Here is a 23,149-nt window from a genome sequence, read left to right as displayed (position 1 = left end):
AAATCCTGTGTTCCACTGAGAATTAAATCTAAATTAGTTCCCTCTCTCGTTCATTCCTTGACCAATTGCACCATGAAGCAGTTGTTTAATCCATCTAGGAACTTTCTCTCTAGCATGTCCTGATATTACATTTACCGAGTCAATATTGGGTAATTGAAATCTCCCATTATTACTGCAGTGCCAAATTAGTTAGGTTCCCTGATTTCTCTTAGCATTTCATCATCTATCTGATCATTTTGGCCAGGTGGATGATAGTATACTCCTATCACTATACTCTTACCCAGCACACATGTGATTTCTACTCATATAGATTCTACTGAACATTTAGTCTCTTTTATGATCTTTTTTTTTTTCATGTTTCTTTATAAATTTTAACAAAATTTACAAAGAACTTTGCTCAGAAACACAGCAATATTTCCAATCTTACATCAAAAGCAGAACTCAAAATTTATATAAAATTTAACCACAATCTTTTGTGCAGAGGGAGAAGTGAGGATATAAGGGAGACCCAAGAGGAAAAAGAATATTTTCAAACATTGTAGTAATCAGCATTATCAGGTGTTTAAATATTTACCCTATCTTAATTATTGAGTTAGTTCACATGGTCTTCTCTAGGGGAGGATGTTATGATACCCCTTTTCCTTGTATCTAGAAACATTCTTAATTGTTCCGGGGCAAAAAATATGAAAACATCTTTATTATATGTTACTACGCATTTGCATGGATATCTTAAAAGAAACTTAGCCCCTATTATATTAGCTTCCTGTCTCATCGATAAAAAGGCTTTCCTCCTCTCCTGTGTTATTTTAGATAAATAAGGAAAAGTTTGGACACATTGTCCCAGTTAGGTTTCTCCCATATGCTGAAAATAGTATCTCATTAACAGATTTACATAAGTTTCAATAACTAAGGAAACAAGTAGAGTCATTCTCTCACATATTTCTATTGAGGACTCTAAAAACTGTCAAGTTATCCATATCCAATTGTGGGTGATTTACCTCCCCCCCCTCTGTTGAATGGTAAAAAGTATACTTTATTAAACGATGATAAACTTTCATTCGGTATTTTCAATACCTCTAATAGATACTTTTTTAATGTTACCCGAGGCAGTTCTCCAATAATTCTTGGGAAGTTTAATATTCTTAGGTTTAATCTCATTTTATTCTCAATGATTTCCATTTTTCTGTTCATGGTTTGTTTGTCTTGAATTAACATTGCACAAACATTCTGTGTCGACTTTACTGTTTCTTCTAATGTTGAAATCTTGCCTGCATATTCTTGTAAACGATTATTGTGTTCCTGGGATAATTTGTCCATTTTCCCTTATAACAAATTCATTTGCTTAGAATATCCCTGAAAAACAGGGCCAAATGAAGCAACCAACTCCCTTAGGGAGTCTAGAGTTACCAGTGCCGGTTTGGTGATTTCTTTCATTCATCACCAGGTTCCCCTGCAGCTCTCCTTGTTCTTCCATCAAAATCCCTCTCACAGCTTCCTCAATTAGAGGTAGCTCACCACCTCTCTTGGGATTCATCAACTCAGTAGCTGCAGCTTCTAGGATGTCAAAGTCTCCAGATGCCATTGTTGTTTTTGGGCCCTCCTTCTCCACTCCTGCTCCCTCGCCCTTAGTCGCATTACACCTCAGTTCCGCTTCACTTGGCGTCAGCTCAGGGAGATGTTGTAGCCCAGGCGCCACTGGACTACTCAGATCAGGGGGGCTTAAGGATGTCTCCCCCGATGCAAATTACGCTCCCATCAGCGTTTCATCAGTGGGGGCTTTAGCTTCCCCTGTTGGGTAAATTGTGGTGAGTTCGGGAATCGTTTGCTTGCCGGGCAGAGTCTGGGGTATCGAGGGGTAAACCCTCACTCTGCCTTTTCTTTTAGGAGGTATTTCGTCGAGGCACAATCAAAAATAGAGAAAAATGGATAGCTCCGCTCTGCCGCTACACATCTGCTGCCATCTTAACCTCCCCCTCTTTTATGATCTTTATCCTGTTGGACTCTTTACCCTCCCGGACATAAAGTGCCACACCAAGTTGATCCTCTCTATCATTGTGATATAATTTGTACCCCGATATAGCACTGTCCCATTGGTTATTCTCCTTCCACCAGGTATCTGAGATGCCAATTATGTGCATCTCATCATTCACCGCTATTCACTCTAACTCTCCCATCTTACTTTTTAGACTTCTAGCATTGGCATACAGAGATTTCAAAGTGCACTTTTTATTTGTATTAACAACCTGCTTTTCAATTGATAGGGATAATTTGGAATTCTTTAGCTCAGGTGATTAATTACAGGCACATGGACTACTTTTGCTTTTATTGGAACTTCTCTTTTGAGTTTGCCCTAACTCTCCTGTTTCATGAGTATCATTCCAAGATACATTCCTCTGAACCAGTCACTGCTGAGTAACTGTCTTCTTCCCCTTTGTTCTAGTTGAAAAGCTGCTCTATCTCTTTTTTAAAAGTTAGCACCAGCAGTCTAGTTCACCTTTGGTTAAAGTGGAGCCTATCCTTTTGGAAATGTCTTCCACTTCCCAAGAGGTTGACCAGTTCCTTACAAAACTGAATCCCTCTTCCCTGCACCATCGTCTCATCCACGCATTGAGGGGTAGATTTTTAAAAAAGAGCGATCGCGTACTTTTGTTTGCGCAGCAGGCGCAAACAAAAGTACGCTGGATTTTAGAAGATACGCGCATAGCCGCGTGTATCCTCTAAAATCCTGGATCGGCGCGCGCAAGGCTGCCGATTTTGGGCAGCCGGCACGCGCCGAGCCGTGCAGCCTGCCTCCGTTCCCTCCGAGGCCGCTCCGAAATCGGAGCGGCCTCGGAGGGAACTCTTTCGCCCTCCCCTCACCATCCCCTCCCTTCCTCTACCTAACCCATCCCCCCCGGCCCTATCTAAACCCCCCCCCTACCTTTATCCACGGATTTACGCCTCCCGGAGGGAGACGTAAATCCACGCACGCCAGCGGGCTGCTGGCGCGCCGAGACCCGACCCGGGGGCGGTTCCGGAGGGCGCGGCCATGCCCCCGGAACACCCCCTCTCGAAACCATGCCCCCGAGCCCGCCCCCGAAATGCCGTGTCCCGCCCCCAAAATGTCGGGTCGTTCGGCCCTGCCCCGACACGCCCCCTTCGAAAAACCCCGGGACCTACGCACGTCCCGGGGCTCTGCGCGCGCCGGAGGCCTATGGAAAATAGGTGCGCCGGCGCGCAAGGCCCTGCTCGCGTAAATCCAGGCGGATTTACGCGAGCAGGGCTTTTAAAATCCGCCCCTGAGACCACATTTTACTTTGTTATTGGTGCCCACATGTACCACAACATCCGGCTCCTCTCCAGCACTGTTTGTAATCCTATGTAGGTGACCTGTGAGGTCCACCACCTCACGGCAGGTTACCAGGCAGTCCTCACATCCACCAGGCACCCAGCTATCTACATTTCTAATAATCGAATTACCAACTAAGATGGTCGACCTAACCCTTCCCTGCTGGCAGTAGCCCTGGGAGACTTGCCCTCAATGTGAGAGGACAAGGCATCACTTGGATAGCAGGTCTTTGCTACAGGATCACTTCCTGCTACACCATGGTGATATTTTTCATCTGGGAGACTTTATTAATCAAAGGCAGCACCTGGGCTGCCAGACTGGATTTGGGACTTGTCTACTATATCCCTGAAGGTCTCATCAGTGTACCTCTCTACCTCAGCTCCTGCCAGTCTAGCCTCCAGAGATCGAACATGTTCTCTGAGAGCCAGGAGCTCTTTGCACCGGGTGCACACATATAATCTCTCACCGGCGGGTAAAACAAATCATACATGTGACACTTGATGCAAAAGACTGGAAAGCCCCCTCTTGCTGCTGGACTACTGCATTCATCGCAATTTTGTTGAGTTCCTAGTTAAGATTAGGTTGCTAAGGGAGTTGGAATTAGAGTTCTTTAAATTTATAGGTGTATTCACTATTTAATTTGCTAGTGACTTACAAGTCGATGATTAAACTCTCAATAAGGGCTGATGCAATAATATGATTTAGATAAGAGCCTGATTGATTTTTAATGAGAAAGTGCATCTTGCCTAAAAATCAAGGATTGATCCAGGGGTGGGTGGGGGAAATGGCAGACATTATAATTTACTCCCTCTGGCTTGCTTATTACCTTTTTAAATTCTAAGATTTTCCAAAGCTATACTTACCAATCCTCTTCAACCACCATTAAGTTGAACTTCTCTGAAAGGATTGAGAGGTTTCAGATTCACATGCTGTTATGCATGCGCTTCCGGTCTTCTTCTACTGCTAAATGTGTGTGGCCTCTGGAAGCTGGGACTATGGAGCTCAAAGCCTATATTGCTCGCTATGACCTCTGGAGTCCTCTCCTGGGGGATGCTGGGAACAGTATGCAGATGAACCTTCCAGTCCTCTTCTACTGCAAAGGGTGTGGAGACTCTGAAAGTTGGGGCTGTGGAGTTCGATGCCTGGATCGCTCGCTGTGACCTCTGGAGTCCTTTCTTGGGGGATGATGGGAACAGTATGCAGATGAGCCTTGTGGGCCTCTTCTGCAAAGAGTGTGGGGCCTCTGGAAGCTAGGGCTGTAGAGTTCGAAGTTTGGATTGCTTACTGACCTCTGGAGTCCACTCTTGGAGACTGCTATGAACAGTATGCAGATGAGCCTTCCGGGCCTCTTCTACTAGATGGTATGACAACTTGACCACCCGTGGAACAATTCTTCAAACCGCAATGAATGGATCCATTATACTTAAGTACATATTAATTCCTAATATAAACTGATTTCAAAATAAGACCAGTTTTTCACAGGACATTTCTTTGTTTATATCTTCAACAAAGAATGTTGGCGTGATACACAGATTCTAAGAAAGAACCTTATGTTATTCCATTGCAGTGGAGTCATTGATACTATTTATTATAATCAGATTTTATTTCATTTTGATAAAACATTTTCTTTCTTGCTATATAATATTGTACATATTTTAAATACTAGTATTCCTTCTTTTGTGTGTTTATATATATATATATATATATATATATATATATACACATATTACTATATGTAATATATATATATGTGTGTGTGTGTTTGTATTTATATGTCATTCATGGGTCAAAGATATTATTTTTTTTAATACTTTCCATTATAATAACCCAGGAATTATCAAGTTATCAAGTAGAGCAGACTCAACAGTGTTTTAATATTTACAACTGCTGTACTTTTTATGAAATTATTTTATAGACTTGCAAAAAAATATTAATCTTGCTCTGTTCTTAATATAGGTTAAAGAGCTGCAGCATCTTTTTTCAGGTTGAACATAAAGTTTTTAATTCAAAGGGAATTTTTTTTAATGAGTATTTGATTTTAACACTAAAAAGATATTGCAATATTATAGACCTTAATCCACTTGTATATATGTCAGTAAAAGACATCAAGCTGTAGGTGATACCTTTTAATTAGATTTAATATATTTATGACTAGCTTACATGAGTTATGCTCCCTTTGCATTAATCTGATGAAAGCAAGATAGCTCTTGTAGGTTAGTAACAAGTGTTAATTTAGTCCAGTAGAAGAATATCTCTTGCAATATGTTTATTGAACTATACTGTGATTTTATATATGCCATTGGATTAACACTTCTGCCATAATACTTTATTCATTAAATAATTAATAAACAGAATAATATTAGGCATTATTATTGTATGGCATTATAATATTGAGATTGATCCATTTTATATGCATGGCGATATGTGGTTGTGCATTTTGACTTTGTTAACGGTTGATTTGATCACTCACAATTGTAGATTCATCCTTTTCTGCAGATTATAGCCACCATGAATGGGACTTTTACTTATGGAGCTTTGACTCAACTTTCTTTTCATTGATTTTTTATACATAAGAATAACGGAAATAGGATTTTACTGCTATCTGGTTTCTTCTTGAATTAGGAAATTCCATTGTCAGAGGATTTGTAAACCTTTCTCAAAGTTCTGAAAAATATAGAACAATGAAATACTTCATAGGACATGAGAATTCAATAACTGAACATTTGTTGGAATTAGTTTTAACTTTTTTTCAACTCTGTTGTTCCTGAAAGCTGTCAAGAAATTTAAAGGTTATTCAGACTAAGAAAATTGAAAGGAAGCCACAATGAAATTGTGCACTTGAGGCTTCTCTACAGAATAAACTTGAATACAATAGAAATTATAAACTCATATCCTTAATAGTGGTTTAGTCATTAGGTGATTTTTCCATAAACATGAATGCCAATATTAGTTTTGCTTGAATACTGCATGCATAAAATGAACATATTTTGAAAAATATCTCTGCATGAGGTCTTCAAATTTTGCATTTATTGTTGAATTCTGTTGGGTCTCATTTTGCTTTTCATAGTGGTGCTGATTTACTATGATTTTCTCATATTCTTCATCTATAGGAATAAAGCTTAGTAAATTAGGCCTCAAGATAGTAAATTTTTAACAGCCGCGCAGGCACAATTGTATGCACATGTGCCTTCTCATGCCAATTGGACATGCATAGTATAAAATAGGCGGTACGCGTGAACATGTGTGCACAATTTTATATAGACAAGCACAAATGCTGCCCCTACCGTTTAAGTAGGGGGATTTTAGTAGGCATGCACACCGACGCAATTACCAGTTTCCCAGCTCGTTTCCAGCTCACCCAGGTAAAGGATTTACCTGGGTGAGCTGGAAACTAACCCTACTAGTTAAATAGCCTCCCTTTTACCCTGCTAGCTCCAACTCTTAAAACTCCACTGACTAGCCTAGACTTGTTTATTTTACAACTCACAGCCATCCATAGCAAAAGTAAAGTAACGAGGTGGGGGGGGGACCCCAGCGCAGGCTTGTGCACGTAAATATTTACGTGCTGGTTTCATGCAAAAATCCTGTAACTCTCATGCCCCGCCCAGATCACGCCCATGCCCTGTCCCTTTGTTGGAAAATAACTTTTGTGTGCATACCGGGAGATACGTGCATACTTGTGCACCTTTTAAAATCTGCAAGGCTTGTGCGGGCGCCACTTCTGCGTGTATCTCCAAGCTTTTGCGTGCGTAGGGCTTTTAAAATTCACCTTAATATGTGCAATGAAACTTAATTATCTATTTTTGTAATCTTTTGTTCTTCTGTTTCATCTATCAAGTAGTAGGGTTATATGCTCCATAATATCTATCGCACAGTAAGTTGTATGGCTTATCTGAGGTATCTTGGGAAGTGTCTGCCCTGTCTCCTTTGTATTCTCTGTTTTTCAAGTTTGTTTCTTTTAAATTGAGATATTTGTTTTTCTGAGTTGGTGGTAAGATTGCAGTTTTGGGCAAAAATAGGACAAGAAATTGTGAAAAGCATACAAGTCAATTTCCTTGTTGCATTATGAAATAGTGTATGTTTTGCCCAAGGATTTAATTTCTCATTACTTCTAAAAAGAAAAATTATATTGAGAATATTGTGCAAAATGCAAAAAGCTATAGCCTGATTGTTAAGTTTATTACTTATGGGTAACAATTCTATAATCCTTTTTGCTCAGGTGTTTACTGACATGAGATTTTCTGTGTGATATTTTTCCTTTCAGAAATTCCAGGAAATTAAATCTTTGGGCAAAAGACATGCAATATCAAAACAGAACAAGTAGTTAATGAGCTGGTTAGTTGTATGTTTGAAGTCAGTAGGCTGTTTCTTGCCAACAGTTAATAGTGTATCAAAGGGTAAAAATAAATGGTTAGTTCAGAAATTTCTTTTTTATCTCAGAATAATCCCACAGTCTTCTTCATTGATGAATGCATATATGTTCACAATGAAAGTTTGAGATAAACTACAGGCAAGACATTGCTGCTGTTTTGAATATGCAATGTCAGATTTATTGATAATTCACCAACGTCTGTTGGTGATACATTAATTGTATAATGAGGTCTGCTCTGTATTTTTACATTTGGATAGTACAGATCACTAGGCAGCCATTCTATGCAAGTATTAATCCACATTTAAAATGATTAGTTGTCTAACCCTGTTTTTGTACCTATGTTCTAGTTGCTAGTTTAGAGAGTTAATGCAGCCCAGTCATCATTGGTCACCTCAGTCTTCTCTCCACATACTGAGCAAGAATCTGTATCAAAAATTGTATACCGTATTTTTCGCTCCATAAGACGCACCTAGGATTCAGAGTGGGAAAATTAAAAAAAAAAAAAATGGTGTGCTAAACCGGCTCTGTTCCCGGGTGTCTGTGCGTCTTTTGGAGCAAATTAGGGGTGTGCATACAATTTTTTTTTGTCTCCATTTCGTTTTCGGGTCTGGGAAGGGCCATTTCGGTCCACTCCCCAGATCAGAAAACTTTTATCGTTCTCTTTGTCTGGAAAAAAAAAACAAACAAAACCCCACCCCAACCCTTTAAATTGAATTAACTACAACCCCCATCTTCCTGACACCCCCCCCCCCCCAAGACTTGCCAAAAGTCCCTGGTGGTCCAGCGGGGTTCCGGGTGTGATCTGCTCTTGGGCTGTCGGCTGCCAGTAATCAAAATGGCACTGGTGGCTCTTTGCCCTTACTATGTCACAGGGGCTACCAGTGCCATTGGCATAGGCCGTCCATTGCTCCTACCATGTGACAGGGGCCGACCAATGGCACCGGTGGTAGCCCCTGTGACATAGTAATGGCAAAGGGCCACCGGTGCCATTTGATTACTGGCAGCCGACGGCCCAAGAGCAGGAGATCGCTTCCGGACCCCCGCTGGATCACCAGGGACTTTTGGCAAGTCTTGGGGGGGTCAGGAGGGTGGGGGGTTGTAGTTAATTATTATTATTTTTTTATATTCGCTCCACAAGACGCACAGACATTTCCCCCCCACATTTGGGGAAATAAAAGGGCATCTTATGGAGCCCTTTTCATTAGCTAATCTCTTCAGTGTCTCAGATATCAAAGGACTTCTGTGCTATATAAATATACATGTTGGGTGGGGAAAAATACAGCCCAAAAGTAATCCACTTTTAGACTATGTAATTGCAGTGAAATAATTTAGAAATTGTGATTTCTTGTATTGGGCCAATGGAAGGATGCATGCCAACAGCATTCTGTCAGTTTAGTAAAGGTTATAATAATCTTAAAAATGATTTGCTTTTCTGGATTTAGTTGTTCACCTACTTGGAAGTACTTCTACAAAGCCATCTTTGGAGTCCATTGAGTTGAGGATCTACTTCTAATATGTTTTACTTTTGTTGCAGTATGCTGAAGAGCATATTAAAATTTTATTGTGATGTTTTCTATTCTGATAAGGAACTCTAGGTGTTTATATGAACAGTCCATTAGAACATTTCCCATTGCCCTACACACATGGAAGTAAATTTTAAGACCTGCGCAAAGGCGCACATGTGCCTGCATTTGCTGGCTTATGCACATGGACATTGCGATTTTATAACATATGCACGTTTATGTACGCCTGTTAAATAATTGGCTATATGCGCACAATTTTATATTGACGATGCAAATGCTGCCTTGATCAAGTAACTGGGGGGGGGGGGTGATATTAGATAGGTGCGCTGACGCAATTACCTGTTTCCCCAGTTCACCCCAGTAAAGTAGAGGACTTCCTAAACCCCCTAGCTTTGTCTCCCTTTTACCCTGTTAAACCTGACCTTTAAAACTCCACTGACTAGCCTTGTTTATTTTATTTTATTATTTATTTATTTATTTATTTATTTTAAGTTTTTCTATACCGGCATTCGCAATAGATATCGCATCATGTCGGTTTACAATTAACAAGTAGATAGGTAACAAAAAAAGGTAAGAAACATTTATCTTAATAATAATAATAATCGTTGTAGTAATAATAATAATAAAACATTAAACAAGAGAAGGTTAAGGTATGCAGTTACAATAAAACAAGGGAGTGATACAACTTGGAGCATAGAAAAGAAGCTGGGGATTAAATAGCGAGAACGTAAATGCCAGTCAATGTGCTTAAAGCATTAATGAATTGTCCTTGTGAGGTAGGGATATTAATTATGCGGTAGGGATATTAATTACCATGAATGAGGCAATGTCTGGGCGCCTAGTTAATAATGGGATAGATTCAGTTTAGTTCAGGAAAGGCTTTCATGAATAGCCACGTTTTGAGTCTTTTCCTGAATGTGGGCAGGCAGGGTTCCAGTCGCAAATCTGGTGGGATTGAGTTCCACAGTGTTGGTCCTGCAGTGGAGAAAGCCCTGTCTCTGGTGGTTATGTGCCTCATGGATTTGGAGTGTGGTACTTGTAGTGTTTCTCTATAGGACTCTCTGATTGGTCTGTTGGATGTAAATTTTTTGAGAGGAATTTGAAGGTTGAGTTGAGAGTGTTGATGTATAGCTTTGAAAATAGTGGTTATGGACTTATAAATGATTCTGTAGTGAATTGGCAGCCAGTGCAGGTCTTTGAGGATTGGTGATATGTGGTCTCTTCTCCGTGTGTTAGTTAATATTCTCGCAGCCGTGTTTTGAACCATCTGAAGGGGTTTCGTGTGAGATGAAGGGAGACCTAATAGCAAAGAGTTGCAGTAATCTAGTTTAGAAAATACTATTGATTGCAGAATAGTTCTGTAGTCATGAAAGTGGAAGAGAGGTCTTATTCTTTTTAAGACTTGGAGTTTATAGAAGCAGTCCTTAGTAGTTTGATTTATGAATGCTTTTAGGTTTAACCTGTTATCAATGATAGCTCCCAGGTTTCTTACTTGAGGAGTTTGTAAATTGGGTGGAGGATTTGAGTCGGTGTTACTGTTTTCAGAAGAAATTAGGAGGAGTTCGCTTTTTGAAGAGTTTAGTATTAGATTAAGGTTGGAGAGGAGTCCATCAATTTTTTTCAGACAAGTTTCCCAGAATTCTAGGGTTTTGCTGTAGGATTCTTTGACGGGGATGACTATCTGGACGTCATCTGCATAAAGAAAGTGTTTAAGGTTTAAATTAGTTAGCAGTTGGCAAAGAGGGAGCAAGTAGATATTAAAGAGTGTTGGTGAAAGGGAGGAGCCCTGTGGAACTCCCGTAGATGAAGGGTAGTGTTGAGATTCTTTGTTGTGAATTTTGACTTTGTATTTTCTGTTCCCTAAGAACGATTTGAACCACGATAGTGCTGTTCCTGTTATTCCGATGTTTGCTAATTGAGTTAGTAGGGAGGAATGGTTAACCGTATCAAAGGCAGCTGAGAGGTCCAGGAGGATCAGTAAATAAGTGTGACCTTTATCCAGGCCCATGATGAGGTAGTCGGTCAGGGAAATTAGTAGTGATTCAGTATTTAAAGCTTTTCTGAAGCCATATTGGGATGGGAACAGAATGTTATGTTCCTCGAGGTAGTCTGAGAGTCTGGAGTTGACTAATTTTTCCGTTACCTTAGCTATGAATGGGAGATTGGATATAGGACGGAAATTGGTGGGATCATTAGGATTTAAGTTGGGGTTTTTCAAGAGCGGTTTGATGGATGCAATCTTCAGGTCGTCAGGGTAGATTCCTTGTGCTAGGGAGCAGTTAATAATGTCTGTATTACTTACATGCCATCCATAGAAGAAATAAAGTTATGCAGTAGGGGATTCCAGCACACACCTGTGTGCATAAATACCTAAGCGAGGATGTCATGTTATAGCCTCGGCCCGCCCATGACCTGCCCATGCCACACACTTGACCCTGCTGCTTTTCTGAAATTTATGATTTGTGAGTGAACTGGTAGATACGCGCATACTTGAGAGGTTTGTAGAATCTGCGCGGCACATGCCGGGCTGAGTCATACGATTATCTCTCATCTTTGGCTTACATAGTGGTTTTAAAATCAACCAGGTGGTTTTGAAATGTCTTTTAAAAGACTAAAAGCCATGGTGTTGCTGAAAATGTGTGTTCCTTTTAATATGGCAGTTGGTCTAAAAAAGAAGTATAAAAAAATCTGTGCAGCATAGGCTGCTGAAAAATGGCTACCACATAGCACATTCCATTGTTTTCATCCACAGATACACATGGTAACCTGTGCTGATAGTTTGTCCAAATTTATGTGCATGTTTTTTAAAACTAAACTATGTGCATAACTTAGATTCTGTGAGGGCAAGCAGGATGGCAGTCTCGTATCTGTCTTACCATCTCTTTGAGGTGAAAAACCCAACTCTTTTCACTCCTAGAGCCCTTATAGGTTTGCTGGCTCACCAAAAAGTGGGCGGAGGAACAGTGGTGCTTCTGCACTAAAGGTTTCCCCCATTTTTCCTGTTTTCGGCAACCTCTAGCTTGGAATTCACCCATTTGTGAAGACTGCCACCCTACTTGTCTTCAAAGAAAGCAGAGTTGCTTACCTGTAACAGGTGTTCTCTGAGGCAGCAGGATATTAGTCCTCAAAATACCTTATCACCCCCCCACTCCCCAGGAGTTGGTTTTTCCATGTATCTACTATATCATAGACTGAGGGAGCCTGCTTGAGAGACAGGGAGGTTGCTACAGCTCCACATGCTGAGTAGACATGCTGAGAGCTCTAGAATCTTTGAGTTCAAAGTTCTGTGCTGGGCTCCATCGGATGATGTCACCCATGAGTGAGAACTGACATCCTGCTGTCCTCATAGAGCACCTGTTACAGGTAAGCAGCTCTGCTTTCTCCATTTTCAAGAAAAGTTGAATTGGCCATGACCAATAGGGATGTGAATCGTTTTTCTGACGATTTGAAATATTGTACGATATTTCAAAATTCGTCATATTTCGGAGCCCCCCCGAAACTGATAGGAAACCCCACGAATGGTTCGTGTAGTTTTCATATCGTTTTGGGGTAAGGGGAGAAAGGGAACACATCCAAACCCCCCCAACCCCCCCAAACTCACCCCGACCCTTTAAATATAATTCTTTAGAATCCCCCACGCTGCCGACCCCCCCCCAAACTTTCTTAAAATACCTGGTGGTCCAGCGGGGGTCTCGGGAGCGATCTCCCGCTCTCGAGCCATCAGCTGCCAGTAAACAAAATGGCGCCAATGGCCCTTTGCCCTTACCATGTGACACAGGCTACCAGTGCCATTGGCCAGTCTCTGTCACATGGTAGGAGCAATGGATGACCCGTGCCATTAAAGATGGCGCTGGCCGTCCATTGCTCCTACCATGTGACAGGGGCCTACCAATGGCACCACCAGTAGCCCCGTCACATTATAAGGACAAAGGGCCATTGGCGCCATTTTGTTTACTGGCAGCTGATGGCCCGAGATCGGGAGATTGCTCCCGGGAACCCTGGTATTTTAAGAAAGTTTTGGGGGGTCGGGAGGGCCACTGGACCACCAGGTACTTAAAGAGTGGGGTGGTCGGGAGGGTGGGGGATTCTAAAGAATTTGATTTTAAGGGTCGGGGCTCGGGCGCAGCCGATTAAAACGGTAAGCTACGAATCATGGGAGAACAGAAATTTCCCACGATTCATGTACGATTCCGATTCCGGCTACTATTCTGGACCCGATTCACATCCCGAATGACCATTATTTGATGACATTGAACAGTCAAAAAATAAAGACATCACTCCACATGTCATGGATAATTTGTCCTACTGTCTATGGAGAACCCTGTTTTCAGTGAGAAAACTTGCTGTCCCTCCCTTTCATTGCCTCTTGGAATTCATTTCTGCTAAGTGGTTAAAAATACATGCATAGCAGCTGTGCCTATGTATTTTTCTCACAGGACAAGCAGGATGGTAGTCCTCACATATGGGTGACATCACAGGATGGAGCCCAATCATGGAAAATTTCTGTCAAAGTTTCTGTCAAAGTTTCTGTCAAAGTTTCCAGAACTGTCAAAGTTTCCAGAACTTTGACTGGCCCCTACTGGGAATGCCAAGCATGGCACTAACCCTGCAGCCAGCAGGGGTCCCCCTTCAGTCTTCTTTTTTCCGCCCAGCAGTAGCCTCGCGGTAAAGGAGCTCTGCAGAGATTCCTGACAGGAATTTTACTCACGGAATTACTAAAAGTTTATTTGCCCCACAAGGGTCTCTCCTTTAACTTTTTTCAGTCTGCGGCACTCCGGTAAGTTTTTACCCGTTTTCCGTTGATTACCGTCGAGTTCGGTCCTCGTGGACTACTGGCTGTCGACCGTACCATGGCTCGATTTTTTTCCATGGCCATGGCGTCGGGGTTCCGTTGGTGCACGGACTGTAATCGCACCATGTCATCACAGACCTCCATAAAGTCTGTATTATGTGTCTAGGATGTGAGCACGATGTCTTGACCTGCACCAAATGTGCCCTTATGACACCTAAAGGTTTCAAGGACAGAATGGAGAAGATGGAACTTCTCTTCCATGCTCAAACCCTGACTCCGTCCAATGCATCGATGTTGTCAGAACCGGCACCATCAACTTCATGTCAGCATCGACCACCGGCCGGTGACTGTCCGGCATCGACGACATCTCGGCCTTCGACACCCTCTACTCCTCCTCAGGACCGAGGGGATCATAGAGACAAACATCGCCATTGACACCGTAAGTCTCGGGCCATCGAGGGAGCGAAATCATCGACCTCGCAATCGTCTGAGCCGCTGTCGAAGAAACCCTGTCCAGAAAAGGCACCGACCTTTTTGGCGACCGGGTCACGGAGGCAACCCTCACCCGACAGGGGATCGGGAGCCGCGACTCCGCCTTTGAACGGTGATCCCTCCGGCTATGCCTCTGCCTCCTTCTTCTGTTCCGGAACCGGGGCTGCTTGCTCCAGGTCTCCGAGAAGAGCTGGACTGGATGGTTCAGGAGGTCATCAACAAGGCGATGCAATGACTCCAGGTTCCTCCGGCACCAACACTGGTACCAATTGCTGAATTGACCGACCTGGTTCTGGCAGCATTGGCACCGCTGCTCTCCAGGATGGAAGCGCTCATTGCCGCTTTTCCGCCGATGGCTCCGGTGCCCTCCCCGCTTACATTGTCATCGGGAGGAGAAACACCGTTTCACATCCCTCCATAGAGAGTTCTGCCTCAGCCATCGATGCCGATATGTCCCTCCCCATCGATCCAACCATCGGTGCCAATATGTCCGTCGGCACCACCGAGCCATCTATCGATGCCCTCGAATCCTGCGCCGGTGCCTTCGATGCCTTCATTGGTGCCTCCAATAATTCCTCTGATTCCTTCGGAGCTAGGCCCCGTCCCCCTCTACTTCCTAGAGGGATAGGTGCTGATCCTTATGATACCTGGACTGATGATTCCTCACCAGACACCGATGATTTACCTTCACCACCTTCACCCACTGAAAGTAGGAAGCGCTCTCCTCCAGAGGACCTCTCCTTTATAAATTTTTTGAAGGAAATGTCTGAATTGGTTCCCTTCCAGTTGCAGACTGAACAGGATGACAGACATCAGATGATGGAGTTGCTCCAATTCTTGGATGCTCCTAAAGAAATAACCTCCATTCCTATCCACCAGGTTCTTGTAGATCTTCTCAAGAAAAACTGGGAACATCCTGGATCCATTGCTCCAGTGCATAGAAAGGCTGACACTACCTACTTGGTGCAGTCAGCTCCAGGTTTTCAGAAAACTCAATTGGATCACCAATCTGTAGTTGTTGAATCTGCACAAAAGAGAGCAAAGAGATCAAAGCCTCATACTTATTTCCTCCCTGGCAAGGAACAGACGTTTCTAGATGCCATTGGATGCCGAGTATTCCAAGGCTCAATGCTCATCTCCCGGATTGCCGCTTATCAGCTCTATATGACCCAATATAATAGGGTCATTTTTAAGCAGATACAAGACTTGACAGATACACTGCCTCAACAATTCCAAGATCAGCTTCAAACCCTAGTAAACAAGGGTTTTGAGGCAGGCAAGCATGAAATCAGATCATCCTATGATATCTTCGATACTGCTACCAGAGTTTCTGCAGCAGCTATTTCGGCAAGGAGATGGGCTTGGCTCAAGTCTTCTGACCTTCGCCCTGGGGTACAAGACAGGTTATCTGACTACCCTGTGTAAGTGATAACCAATTTAGAGAGCAGATTCAACGGACAGTGGCGGAATTTAAGGACCATCATGAGACTCTCAGACAGCTCTCTTTGATTCCTCCTAACTACTCTCCAAAACAGCCCTTCCGAAAGGACTCTAAGAAGTCCTTCTTCCGGCCGAAGAAGTCCTACCCGCCACCAACCAGATCCCATGCTACGAGACCTTTTCTAAAAGCCCAGTCTCGCCAGACACGGAAACAAAAGCCACAAGCAGTTCCTCTGCCAGGGCCTGTTTCAGGTTTCAGGTGACTTCCACCTAGAGAGCAGCAGCCAGATTCCATTGCCTCACATACCAGTGGGAGGTCGATTGTGCCACTTCCACAACATCTGTCGGATTCCACCTTAAGACCTTTGCAACAGATTCAGAATACTGCTGCTCGTTTACTAACAGGAGTACCTATGAAACATCACATCACTCCTGTACTGTATGGGTTGCATTGGCTACCCATTAAGTTTAGGGTAAAATACAAAATTTTGTCACTAATACATACACTAATTCATGATCCTGATTCTACCTGGCTCTGCACCTCATTGCGGTTATATAAGCCTACCAGAAATCTTAGGTCTACCTCTAAATATCTTCTTGATGTGCCAACTGTCAGACTGGCTAGACTAAATATAACTAGGGAGAGGGCTTTTTCTGTGGCAGGTCCCATTCTTTGGAACTCAATTCCAAATACTTTGAGAGCTATTACAGATCACAAGGAATTCAAAAAGGTTTTGAAAACCTACTTATTCAAGATAGCTTATGCCGGAATTGAGGAAACAAATATCCTTCCTCAAAGTTCCTCATAATGTCAGTACCAGGTTATGATATGCTCTTGGAGCCTAATAGCTTGTTTATCTCTAACCACTTAATTTTGGCTTCTGGTTTCTTAACTTTCTTATTACTTCTGGCTTTTCTTGTTTTTTGCAGTAATTTTAAGTTAGGTTTTTGTAAATGAGTTAGGGATTATATTTACACGATGTATTTTTCTCAAATCTTTACTATATTTTATTTAATTTCCGTTTATTTTATTTAATTTTTGTTTATTTTTATTAATTTTATTATTTTACCTTGTTATAAATTGAATTTGTAAACCGTTTTGGTCGGATACTCTCCGTGAAAATCGGTATATAAAAGTTTTTAAATAAATAAATAAATATGGTACTCAATCACCTCAGACCAATGGGTACTAGCGATAATTGTTCAGGGTTACCATCTGAACTTTCTCTCCCTTCCACCAGACTCCCCACCTCTACTGATGTGGAGAACATCCGATCATTCCATCCTTTTGGATCAAGAGGTCTCCCTACTTCTCCAGTCCAAGGCAATAGAACCTATACCCTACTCTCAGCACGGCCTAGAGTTCTATTCTTGGTACTTTCTAATCCCCAAAAAATCGGGAAGTATTCGTCCTATCCTGGACCTACGGGCCCTCAACAAGTACCTCCAGCGCGAGAAGTTCAAGATGGTAACCTTAGGCTTGCTTCTTCCTCTTCTACTAAGAGGAGACTGGCTCTGCTCTCTGGACCTCCAGGATGGATACACTCATATTGCGATAACCCCATCTCATCACAAATACCTGAGGTTTTTAGTAGGCCCCAAGCACTATCAATACCGAGTGCTTCCATTCGGCCTAGCATCTGCTCCACGAGTCTTCACAAAATGCCTCGTAGTAGTTGCAGCCTTCCTCACGACCCAAGGTGTACATGTCTACCCCTATCTAGACGACTGGTTAATCAGGGCTCCCACTCAGCAAGATGCTCTGTCGTCCCTCAAACTAACCTTACATACTCTAATTTCATTAGGATTTCTTGTCAACTACAACAAATCCTACTTAGTCCCATCTCAAACCTTGTCATTCATTGGGACAGACTTGGATACCTTGCAAGCAAGGGTTTTCCTGTCTCGACAGCGAGCTCTCACTCTCGTGTCTCTTGCTCACCAGCTGCAGTCTCAGCACTCCGCGACTGCACGCCTCTTTCTCATCCTCTTGGGACACATGGCGTCCTCAGTTCAAGTCACACCAATGGACTGTTTGGCCATGAGAGTCTTGCAGTGGACTCTAAGGTCTCAATGGACTCAAAGTATTCAGCCCCTGTCGACCATTGTCCACGTAACAGACTCACTCCGTCAGTCTCTTGCCTGGTGGAAAAATCAAAACAATCTCCTCCAAGGCTTGTCCTTTCAGGCTCCAGACCCTCAAATAACTCTCACCATCGATGCTTCCAACCTCAGCTGGGGAGCCCATGTGGCCAATCTGCAGACACAAAGATCTTGGTCTCCAGAGAAAGCCAAACACCAAATAAATTTCCTGGAGCTTCGAGCAATAAGATACGCTCTCAGGGCATTTCAGGATGGCCTCTCAAATCAAGTTATCCTGTTCCAGACGGACAGCCAGATGGCCGTGTGGTACATCAACAAACAAGGGGGCACAGGCTCCTTCCTTCTTGTCAGGAAGCTGCGCAGATATGGGCAGAAGCTCTCTCCCATCGATGTACCTCAGGGCCACCTGGTTGCCGGGAACGAACAATGTGTTAGCAGACAAGCTGAGTCACATCTTTCAACCGCACGAGTGGTCTCTCAACCCCTCGGTGGCGAACTCCATCTTCCAACAATGGGGATATCCTCAGACCTCTTTTCGTCCCTTCAGAACCGCAAAGTAGAGAACTTCTGCTCTCTCATTCGCAGCAAACACTCTCAGCCCAGAGACGCATTCTCCCTCTCGTGGACAACAGGTTTGCTTATTTCATTGCTTATTACAAATTTGAAAATAAACTTCATATTTCCTCATTGAAATGCATATTTCCTCATTGAATGCATATTGCTTTATGCATTCCCTCCACTTCCTCTTCTCTTGATGACTCTCGTGAAGTTACGTCAGGACAAGGGAACTATGTTCCTGATAGCACCTAACTGGCCACGCCAAGTGTGGTTTCCAATACTGCAGGATCTCTTCATTGGCAGGCGCATTCCCTTAGGGATGGACCCGCTCCTGATCACTCAAAACGACAGGCGCCTCCGTCATCCCAATCTTCACGCCTTGTCTCTGACAGCATGGATGTTGAAAGGTTAATCCTTCAGCCACTTAACCTTTCTGAACCAGTTTCCCATGTCTTGATTGCTTTGCGGAAGCCTTCCACGAGAAAAGCTTACTCTTACAAATGGAACAGATTCATGTCATGGTGCTCTTCCTAGTCCCTTGACCCCTTTACCTGTCCAATCACAAAGTTTTTGGACTATCTCTGGCATTTATCAGAGTCAGGTCTAAAAACTTCTTCCATTAGGATGCATGTCAGTGCGGTAGCCGCCTTCCATAAAGGTATTGGGGATGTTCCTATCTCAGTACAATCCCTTGTAACACGTTTTCTAAAAGGCTTGCTTCACCTCAAGCCTCCACTGCGTCCTCCGGCCTCTTCTTGGGACCTTAACCTAGTTTTGGGTCGGCTCATGAAACCACCATTCGAGCCTCTTCACTCCTGTGAACTTCGATATATGGAAAGTGATTTTCCTTTTGGCAATCACTTCAGCTCTCAGAGTTAGTGAATGTCAGGCCCTAGTTACCTATCCGCCTTACATTAAACTTCTGCAGGACCGGGTGGTACTCCACACTCACCCTAAATTTTTACCTAAGGTAGTCTCGGATTTTCACCTCAATCAATCCATCATACTACCTACCTTTTTTTCCAGGCCCCATTCCAACCCAGGAGAGCAGGCTCTGCATACCTTAGACTGTAAATGGGCTTTAGCATTCTATCTAGACCGTACAGCTGCCCACAGGAAGAGCACTCAGTTGTTCGTCTGATTCCATGTTAATAAATTAGGGCAGCCTGTGGGTAAGCAGACTCTTTTCTCCTGGTTAGCGGACAGCATATCCTTTTGCTATCAGCAAGCGGGCATTCCATTTCAAGACCGTGTTAAAGCACACTTTGTGAGGGCCATGGCAACTTCAATTGTACACCTACGATCGGTGCTGCTTCCTGACATTTGCAGGGCTGCCACCTGGAGTTCTCTCCACACCTTTGCAGCCCACTATTGCTTGGACAAAGCCGGAAGACAAGATTCCATCTTCGGCCAGTCTGTCCTTCGTAACCTGTTTACAACGTGACTTACCAACATACTTCTGCCTTCCCGGTGGGGTTCAGGATGCCCTCTACCAAATTCCACCTGCTGTTGTGCCTGTTGCACGCCTTTGGATACATTTGGTGCATGCTCGGACATCCTCAGCTCGGTACTCACCCATAAAAAAAACTAAAAAAACTAAATAAATATGTGAAGACTACCATCCTGCTTGTCCTGTGAGAAAGCAAATGTTGCTTACCTGTAACAGGTGTTCTCACAGGACAGCAGGATGTTAGTCCTCACGAAACCCGCCCGCCACCCCGCGGTTTTGGGTTTGTAACGTTTTATTATTTTATTTTTTCGGCACTGCCTGTAGCTTTTAAATAAGACTGAAGGGCATGCCCAGTAGGGGCCAGTCAAAGTTCTGGAAACTTTGACAGAAGTTTTCCGTATGTGAGGACTAACATCCTGCTGTCCTGTGAGAACACCTGTTAAGGTAAACAACATTTGCTATACCTGCATAATGGATGGACAGTTTTATAAAATAGCATTTCCATGAGTTAAGAACTGCTTTATCCACGGAAACGGATTTTAAAATTGTTCTTCTTTTGCCTAGCAGATTTATTTCCAAAGCAATCCTTCTCTTCTGCTCCACAAAAGGGCAAGCAGTTCCTGTTGTTAATTGGCTAACTTGTTTGCATGATTACTTGGGAAAAATTCCTTTTGTTAATGTGCTAAATAAAAATACAGCTTTCTTTCTTTTCAACATCAGGCTAGCTGAAAGTGCAGTTTGACTATCAAAATAAAAAAGATTATTGGATATAGGTCCTTTTACAACAAATGTAATGCCCTTTTCAAAGAGCAGATTTTTAGGATATTTATCTTTTGTTTTTTTTGAATCATGGTAAGAAAATATTAACGAACACAACAAAAAGACCCTGTAGATTATATTTATCAATGCTGTGCCACCTATACAATATCCTCTGTTGAAAAAAGCCGCATCAGCAAGCCAGACAACGGCAGTCTTATAACTTGCCGTCCGGACTACTCGTCACTTGCGGCGTGTTTTTTTGAAACAGTGTTTTTAAAGTCCCAACTTGTGAGAATGTGTATAACCAGTATTTAAACAAAGTCCCAAATTTTTTCAAAAAACAAACTACATCCATGTCCTGAAACATCAATATAAATCCCGACCACGGCCGGTGTTTCGCGATGGTGATATCGCTTCTTCAGGAGTGATTTCAAAATTAAACACAGGACTGATGCTTCTTCACGGACGCGAACGTCTCCAAGGAAATGTTTCAATGTGTGGGACATAAGACTGCCGTTGTCTGGCTTGCTGATGCGGCTTTTTTCAACAGAGGATATTGTATAGGTGGCACAGCATTGATAAATATAATCTACAGGGTCTTTTTGTTGTGTTCGGTTTTGACAGATAAGACTTCTCTTGGTTCTTTTTTGGTTTGGTTTGTAAGAAAATATTAACGACATCTTTTGTATTGCTGCCTGCATCTGTGTTTTATAATATTGATGAAAGTGAACTTAAGAAACCAGAATTTCTGGTAGTTGTTGAATTTTATTTGTCAGATATTTTAATGCGTCCATCAGAAATATAAACTGGAAAAGAATGTTCACCTGTGATGGTACTGGAAAGAGACTTTTTTTTTTTATTTTTTGCGGTGGCTGTGTGGAAAAGCATGCTATATATTTTGTATAAATAAGTTATCAATATCTTTTCAATGAGGAAATATGAAGTTCATTTTCAAATTTGAAAAAATTAAAACAAAATTACTTAGTTTCTGTGCAATGTTTTCTTGAAAAGAGCATTTCATTAAAAAAAAAAAAAAAAGGTCATGTAATCTTTATTAATGCATCACGTATGCCAGAACATCAGCAGCAAATTGCGCCTTAGCTGACAACATTTCCAGAATGTTGTTCATAAGGTGCAAAGCATATAAATATTGTCAAAGATATGAATCAGGATAATCTCAGTAAAGAACAAATACATTGAAAGCAATCTACTCTTCTAGAGTCTATTACTTTTTCTGTTTCTTTTCATGGGTGTCTAATAAACCTTCATGGGGTACCGTCTTCCCCATCTTAATAACAATTAAAATTAACCAGATTTTTGGTTTAAGTAGAAGGCCTCCATTTGGGTAAATAATCTTTGTATACCTGACTGTGAGAGAAGTGGAAGTTGGTGACAGCGCAACTATAATGTCTCTCTTGCTCATTGCAAATCTCGTTTTTAGGGTGTGGCAGCTATTTTCTTTTTTTGGTTGCTGAATATCTCCCAAACATCTGTTTTTATGGCAGTTGATATTGAGCTGCTTATTCCCTGGTTTTTTTTTTACCTCCAAATGCCCAATACAGATTGGGAGAATAAAGCCCAGAAAATATTATTGAGCTGCTGTGCTACCTGCTGGCTAATTTATAAACTAATAAGCAAACTGGTAGATCCTATCTTGTTGTTTATTGTTAGTAAATAAGAATTTTCTTATCATAACTTGCTGAGCTAGATGCTTTGTGCCAATCTATATCACTTTAGCCTGGTGGTTTACAACCCAGTCCGCAGGACATACATAGCCAGACAGGTTTTTAAGATATCTGCAATTAATATGCGTGAGGTATGCTTAATGTTTTGACTTCATTATATGCAAATCTAGCTTATACATATTCATTATGGATATCCTGGAAATATGATTGGCTAGGTGTGTCCCGAGGAATGGATTGTGAGCCCTTGATTTAGCCTACTGCTGAAGGTCCTCACTTTACAATATTTTGCATGTATTCACAGAAAAGGAGAAACCTCATAAAAAAAAAAAAAAATAGCGTTAAGGTTACCCATGCTTAGGGTGGTGCTGTGTGCAGTTACTTTTGTGTTATAAGTTCAATGATAATGCATCTTTAAATTCTTTTATGAAATCTGATCTTTCCCACTTTATTCTCTTTTATTGCCTCCCCTCCTTCGTTTCTTCTACAAAATGCTGGTTTCATACATCCTCCAATCAGCTTGGCTTCCAGGTCAGTACTCTGCTATCCATATTTTTTTTTTATTGTGTAGGAGGCGGTGGAGGGGGTTATTTACTACTGTCATCCTTCAGTTTAGATTTCTCTTTAATAGAATAGAGTTTGGGAATCTT

The 23,149-nt window shown here is 42.2% G+C and overlaps 1 protein-coding gene across 5 annotated transcripts in view; it reads left to right on the top strand.

Moving 5' to 3' along the window:
• ERC2 (ELKS/RAB6-interacting/CAST family member 2) overlaps positions 1-23,149 on the top strand; it is a 1,638,183-nt gene that overhangs the window by 737,130 nt on the left and 877,904 nt on the right. For all 5 annotated transcript variants that reach the window (XR_003856601.1, XR_003856602.1, XR_003856603.1 and 2 more), the window contains one exon: positions 23,019-23,030. Coding sequence is in view for 1 of the 5 variants with exons in the window: in XM_029600911.1 (XP_029456771.1) it covers positions 23,019-23,030 (12 nt within the window). In the remaining 4 variants the exon portion in view is untranslated. The remainder of the gene's footprint in view (positions 1-23,018; positions 23,031-23,149) is intronic.

This window comes from Rhinatrema bivittatum, chromosome 4 (assembly GCF_901001135.1).
Source record: "Rhinatrema bivittatum chromosome 4, aRhiBiv1.1, whole genome shotgun sequence".
NCBI classification, from domain to species: domain Eukaryota; kingdom Metazoa; phylum Chordata; class Amphibia; order Gymnophiona; family Rhinatrematidae; genus Rhinatrema; species Rhinatrema bivittatum.
This window is presented reverse-complemented; position numbering and strand designations above follow the sequence as displayed.